This window comes from Paramacrobiotus metropolitanus, unplaced genomic scaffold (assembly GCF_019649055.1).
Source record: "Paramacrobiotus metropolitanus isolate TYO unplaced genomic scaffold, Prichtersi_v1.0 Parri_scaffold0000087, whole genome shotgun sequence".
NCBI lineage: Eukaryota > Metazoa > Tardigrada > Eutardigrada > Parachela > Macrobiotidae > Paramacrobiotus > Paramacrobiotus metropolitanus.
The window spans coordinates 140,629-147,594 of NW_026570307.1; the positions used below are offsets into that span (position 1 = coordinate 140,629).

A 6,966-nucleotide genomic window follows, 5' to 3' on the forward strand; every position below is an offset into this window, starting at 1 on the left:
TTCCTGACGTACCGTTCTCCCGAATCCCGACTTGTCATCTTCCCAAAAAAAATTTACATACAATATTAAGCAGTAGTAACGGTAGACGGCTAATGCGTTGTACGTACGTAGTACTACGTACTAGCCCTTTATTTTTAAACAGCTTTACGGCATTAAAATTGGCGATAGTAAATACTGACCAACTGCACACCGACATTTTTTTAAGTTCCTAGCTGATTTAGTTGCTAAAAATTACTAAGCTTTTATGTCGATATTAATAAATTATTTATAGTTGTGTTTTAATTCTAGAAAATAAACTTTCAATGTAAAATTTTCTGTCAATCTTGTGTGTCATTCCGTTCTTACGTAACAAGCAGGCTGTGCATGATTATTCACCGCTAAAGCGATTCGCCTGAAAGAGATGGTACCGCCCAGACGCCCAGCAGCCGTGTAACATTTTGTTGGAATTTTAAATTTTTAACTTTTAGAAACCCAAATTTTCTATCATATTTTTATGACATTGTCTTTCTGTTATTGTACGTGGAGTGAATGTGAGTTTGTATTTGGATTTTAACGCATTTACTCACACAGTCATCTGGGATTTCTGTTCCTGTGGCTTTCTATCATCAGCTGAACAGCAGCATAATAATTATCTAGGAACTGGAAGTCTTTCAAAGCACCCTAGTAAAATTCCCCAGATCTTACTGGTGGTCCTGTTTGTGAAGTTCACACTGTGAACCACTACGGCTAACAGTATTTGGATTTGTCTCCAGTTCAAAATGCCTCAAATGGATGGTAAGCCTTTTTTGGGTTAACGTGTAATCTGTTAACAGTTGCTGTTTTTAACCATTCCATTTTTGATTTGTCTGCAGATGTTCTTTTCCAGCTGAAGGTGAAGCTACGGTATTTTCACTACTCTAGAGTAGTCTCTAGACGCCATATATGCCTATCATACGATTAATATAGATTACAATAGAATAATAATATACGTCTTGCTGTTTCATCGCGACAAGCTTAGTCTCTGGATCATTACTTCTACAACTTTGTGAAATTTTCTTATTAGTTCTCATCGAAGCAGCTGGAACGATTCGCAAAGAAAGCGGAAAAGGATCAAGCAGCGCAACAAGCCAAAGTGAAAAAGGTACTTATTATTGGTTTCAGTTTTGAAATTTGTTGATGGACGCGACTGCGCATGGCAATTGCGAGGATTGTGCTCATTTTTCAGTTTGGTTTATAGGCTTTGCAGCAGCAGAACATAGAAGGAGCCCGTATCTACGCTGAGAATGCCATTCGAAAAAAGAACGAAGGCCTCAATTTTCTGCGTATGGCGGGCAAGATCGACGGTGTGGCTAGTCGAGTGCAGAGTGCTGTGATGATGAAGCAGGTAAACACTGCAATATCCGTTTCAGATTCGAGTACTGTGCGGAAACAGTTTCTGTAAAGTGTTTGCTTATTTCTGTTGAAAATTTGATTTGATTTTTTTCATTGATTGGTTTTATTTCCCTCTACTATCTATTTATCTGCTATCTATTTATTTACTTTGCTCTATTTTCATGTGCTGGTTTCTAAAATTCCAGGTCGCCTCGAATATTGGAATGGTTTCGAAGGCATTGGACAAAGCGATGCAGAGTATGGATCTTGAAAAGGCAGGTTTTTCATGTTTTTGACGGCATTTTGCAGTAGTTGCTCGTAAGTTGTGACTGACAGATTTTTTTGTTTTGGTCAAGCACTTCACGATTATTTCTTATTAAAATTTAATGCGAAAACGTTTTAATGTGACAGACCCTATTGTGAATTTTAATACAGTTGAATTTTTGTGGGTGTGCAAGATACGATAGATTTTCTCCATGGAAATGGTTTTGCTATCCGCAGTTACCGGACTGCTGAATTTCCAGATTACTGACTTACCGGATGTTGATACTGCGTTCTTTCACTAGATTCAGAAAGTAATGGACCAATTTGAGCATCAGTTTGAGGATCTGGATGTGCGATCTCAAGTGATGGAAGGTGCTATGGGTTCAGCGACCGTCATGTCTACACCCGGAGAGCAGGTGGATCAGCTGATAAAACAAGTGGCCGACGAGAATGGCCTGGATATCATGGCCGAACTGGCCAAGGCCCAACCCGACACGGCACTTCCGGCCGCATCCACATCGCGAAAAGAAAGGGAAGAGGAAGCACTCAACAAAAGGTAAACTTATATTTTGATATGTCTGAAACTTCTGGTGCTGACTCGAGTTTGTAAGTTTGTGACAATTGTCTGGCTCAGGTTTGGGGTGATGTTTCACTTTATGGAGATTCTACAGATGTTGAGTTTTCTCAATTTTGTTTTAGTATATTATCATTAAGAGATATAGATGTAGTTGCGCGTAGTGCTCTACAACATCTTTCTTTAATTTATTATCAAATCAATTTTAATACATAAAACAGTTTAAATTTTTTGTCGCTTTTTGTTGGCAACTGTGAACCACTTGTTCGACCGCTCTTTTGTGCTGTGTCCTACCATAAAGCGTTGTCTTTTCAGGTTGGCTCAACTACGAGAAACATAATGCTGTCCTCAGCATTTCGGTTTGGTGAATATTCAGCGGTTGACACAATGTTGGATATTAGGATCTTTATTTTCTTACCGTGCCGAAAATAGTTGCTGCTGCCTCGATTCAAAATTTTTATGCAAAATAGTTACTATTATTTTAATTTGTCTAACCGTAAGCCAAAGCAAATTTCGAAGCATGTGTAAGGGACACCATTCCCATTCCTCTTTACTTCACTGCTACTTTATTACGGTGGATGTGTGCAACTCTGAAGCCTCTGCTGTTGTTAAACGTTGTTCAGAATTGCGACATACCGACATTATGAAGCCTGAATTTTCTTTTAGCAGATTCGTCCTGTTCCTCTTTTGCTTCGAGTCAGTTTTTATGTTTTAATAAACCGCTTCTACTCCGTTACAACCTGTACGTGAAACCATACATGGGTAACCGATGACCAATCAAGAACGTGATTTAACACAGATCAAACAGTAAAATCACATGAAAGGTAGAAGGAAAACGAGACAGTTTGTTCTATTGATTCTTTATGTAGCTAACAATAAAAAAATCTTTTTATAAACCTGTATCACATGCTGCATCACAGGAGAATTCTTTGGCATACAGTCTCCGGATTTCCTCTAAAACCAAAGAAAGTCTTAGATTGCTTTGCTAAAGCGCAGCAGTCCCATACGAAAAAATCTACACTTGCATAGTACAATACTATGTACGTAGTTAACATTTTGCACATTCGCGTTTACCTTCCGCCAAGACAAGATCCGCATTACGCTGCGTTATAACCGCGTATAAACTTCTATCAAATTTCCGCTTCCCATAAATCCAACAATCATGGAGAACTTTGGCAAATATTTCCACTTCATCCGGTCGGCTACAAAATCCAAATTTGAGAGTCATGTCCAGCCAGGCGTTCGCTTGTATAAATGCACTCATCTTACTTGCGAATATCTTCGTCAATCGTAGCCAAAGCTTTCAGTAGTTCCACTTGTAGTGTTTGGGTTCGATCAACCAAGGTTTGTTTTTTCGACAAATTGCTGTCATTGAGGTAGACGTAGTGGACATACGGTGATTCATGAGCCCATACCGGATTCTTTAACTTGGCGAACTGCTCCGCTAAACTGCTCGACAGTGTGGTCAAAGCAGGTCCCAAAAAAGAGTCGAGTCGACGGAGCAATTCGGCATTTGATCCCACAACATCTGCATGATAAACAAATTGTCACATAAGCTTCCAGTGTATATGGAAAAGGAAAAGAAAGCGATTTTATTCATTTCTGGCTGCATCGTATACCACTACCAGAAAATTATCCGAACTACTGTAGGTATGCAACATCAACAGGAACTATTAATTTATGTACCGATTACGAAAAATTCTCGCATACCGACCGACCTTGCAAAAAAAGGCACAACGTCGTTCCCGATGCGTTATATATGGCCAAATCGTAGCGAACAAGTTCGTCAGTGTCAGCATCAGTCAAAAACGCAGAAGCAACATGAGTGTCACTGTCGCCGGAATGTAACATTCCCACCGAGCAAAACCTGTGATAGACGACGCTTGAATTACAGATGTACAAATAACAGTATCCGTACTAATCATTCTTGTATCCGAATACAATAACTGAATATTTCTGGAGAAGGATTATATCTACTTTCCAAACCGAGCAGCAGAACCGTTCTACCTTATTCTGAGCAAAACATTTCGTATTTTATATCTACTCATTTACGAAATATTTCTGGAGAAGGATTGTATCTACTTTCCAAACCGGGCAGCAGAAGCGTTCCATCTTATTGTGAGCAAAACATTTCATATCCCAAAATAAGCTTCGATTTTTATTTTTCGAACAAAATCTATACCTTCCAAGATGAGCAGCTGACTGTGGTAACTGCGCGGAAACGGAACTGGAATGGATAGCATGGCGCTCTCGGTCTACCTGATCCGGAAAAACGAATCCGCTGACATACTGCGCAACAGTCTGAGCTAGCTGTAAGTCCAAATCGTTCCTGAAAAACAGCGAATACTCAATTCAAATAAATTCCTATTCCTATTCGTCAAAAAGGGAAAAAATCATAACATACCACACAACCAGATCCCAGTATAACAATAAGGCATGTTTCACATTGCTGTTGAAAAAGTTTGAAATCAGAAAGCTAAACAAAATACTGCAAAAGGACACAAATTCAGACAATATTGTATGTCATACGAGGTACGACTTACGTGAACTGGATGCACAGTGTATTAATCATATTCTGCACATTGAGAAACACGTTGCGGTCCATCGGAAGATACGACATGGCCTCGAAACGATGCAGCATATCATACTGTCCGAAAGTAAATTTGGAAAAATACTGCAATTGCACAAAAAAATTAAATTTCAGCATCCTGGAAAACTAGGCTAAAATCCATGAAAACCCGTACATTTCCGAAGAATCGTGCCAACCGAGGCTTCAGGTTTTTAATACCCTGCTCGGACATGTCGGATGATAACTGTCCATGCAGTAACTGGAATAAAGCTAATTAAAAGTCATGACAAAAACATTTTTCAGAACAAAACGAAAACCTGCTGTCACATACGTTGTACATTTTATAAAGTCGAGTGAGAATTTTGTAGTATGTATCCTCCTGCGGCTGCTCATCCCGAGTGCGTTCAATGTCGTCATTATCATGCTTTCCAGCATCGGGATTTTGTACACCTCGTAATGTCTATAAAGGCAAACGATCTACGTTAACAAAATAATTCATCAGAATCTAGCATCCCTTATAACTCTCAATGTGGATCAAATACATATCAAAGCAACGAAAGGCCCGAGAAAAATCATAAGTAACCTAGGATAATCAAGAAAACTGCCTTCAGGGTCGCAAAAGTCATGATGATGAATACTCTCAGTATATAAAACGATTAACATCAATCCAAATACGATGGATACTGAAATACTACACTACTGCAGACCCGACACCCAAAAGTCAAAATTAAATTAATAAAAATAAAAGATTTTAACACAAAATTTTTGGATAATTCCGTAAACGCAGCGAAAATTACGGGGAAAAAATCAGTAATAATAGTATTAATAGTCGATGATTTTACTCACGTTTCAGTACTGATAAGTCATTACCGAGCTTTCGCAGGATGCACAAAAGGAGAATTCTAATTAAAATTTACGTCATTTAATTTCCAAACAGACTTTGGCGCCTTACCATGGCAAACCAGAAATCAGGCTCCGGCTGCAGTAGAATATGCAGATTTCTGGCGGTTCGCATCGATCGACAGTCGTTATCGCTAAAAGACCTGGGGGAAATAAAAGCATTCAGGAACGCACAGGAAAAAAATAAGAATTTAATCATATAAGAAAGCCATCTTCAGTTATGTGAGTCTATCTCAGAAATCTTTTCACGGTGAACAGACTATTACAGGTAACAGCAGATTCATCGCCGTAATTATGGTTATTTACGTTTACACTGTACCTGACAAATTTGGCGACAGCTTCCATGAGGCCAACATGACGAATTTGTTGGTCCATCAGCACTCCAGATGGATGGAAAAACAGTATCTTTTTCTCCTCCTAAATACATACAGCACGTTCTTCTACAGCCACAAGCCCGAAACACAGTCACACTTTTATGATGGCAAACCTGAGAACCGGACAATCATAACGACTGCTCACCTCGCCTTCTTTAGGTCCCAGATTCGAGTTGTAAACGCACAAGGATGACAATTCCAGAAGAATGGGTTTCCCATGATGTGCTACGACGCTGATCTTCTCCTTGCTTGACATGTCTGAATGGAACGCACACAAGTACGTGCGCAACTTCAGAAAACGTAAAAACAAACAGACTCTTCACTCTGTCTAATGTGCAAACCTTTCTTTACATCAACAGAAGCAAAACAGATCAATTTTAAAACAAAAATTCAATATAAAACGAAACACTAAAAGTCTTAAACAGATAAAATTACTGTACAGAGTACTTCTGCTATCAAATATAGAATATTATATACGCGGTGATGCTACAAATGCTGCTACTACAATAACTACATACATACATACACAAATGCCACCCAGCAAACTTCGCACACGCGTTCATCACAAGTGCGGGAACATTGCGATGATTGGTTGTTATGGCGTAACTTAACAACCAATAGAAATTGCGCAACTCAACGTAGTATTAACACATTAGTGACACCTAATTAGTAGCACCTAGATATTATTGAGTATATGCTATATTAAAACATTAGTGACACCTAATTAGTAGCACCTAGATATTATTGAGTATATGCTGTATTAAAATATTAGTGGCACCTAATTAGTAGCACCCAGACATAATTGACTATATACTGTATTAAAACATGGTTTGCTGAATTTTGCTAAGTTATGCTGCTAATGCTTTAATACAGCATATAGTCAGTAATGTCTAGGTGCTACTAATTAGGTGTCACTAATGTTTTAATGCAGTATA

The 6,966-nt window shown here is 38.6% G+C and overlaps 2 protein-coding genes across 3 annotated transcripts; one reads left to right on the plus strand and one right to left on the minus strand.

The window, feature by feature from the left end:
• Positions 1 to 434: 434 nt before the first annotated feature.
• On the plus strand, positions 435 to 2,927 carry LOC129596149 (charged multivesicular body protein 1a-like). The gene is made up of 7 exons (XM_055493342.1): positions 435 to 774; positions 852 to 871; positions 1,043 to 1,120; positions 1,217 to 1,363; positions 1,557 to 1,625; positions 1,917 to 2,170; positions 2,504 to 2,927. Exons 1-7 carry the CDS (start codon positions 759 to 761, stop codon positions 2,526 to 2,528), a joined length of 609 nt encoding a protein of 202 aa, XP_055349317.1. The 5' UTR covers positions 435 to 758; the 3' UTR covers positions 2,529 to 2,927.
• On the minus strand, positions 2,869 to 6,523 carry LOC129596148 (vacuolar fusion protein CCZ1 homolog). 2 transcript variants are annotated; one of them, XM_055493340.1, is made up of 12 exons: positions 6,177 to 6,523; positions 5,977 to 6,074; positions 5,710 to 5,800; positions 5,089 to 5,217; positions 4,933 to 5,016; positions 4,732 to 4,862; positions 4,593 to 4,676; positions 4,371 to 4,517; positions 3,907 to 4,055; positions 3,458 to 3,716; positions 3,263 to 3,390; positions 2,869 to 3,142 (listed from the first exon to the last, which is right to left on the minus strand). In XM_055493340.1, exons 1-12 carry the CDS (start codon positions 6,285 to 6,287, stop codon positions 3,078 to 3,080), a joined length of 1,476 nt encoding a protein of 491 aa, XP_055349315.1. In that variant the 5' UTR covers positions 6,288 to 6,523; the 3' UTR covers positions 2,869 to 3,077. The 2 variants fall into 2 exon arrangements, with proteins under 2 accessions (XP_055349315.1, XP_055349316.1); XM_055493341.1 differs by having other exon boundaries at positions 2,870 to 3,142; positions 4,593 to 4,637.
• Between the last annotated feature and the right edge of the window lie 443 nt (positions 6,524 to 6,966).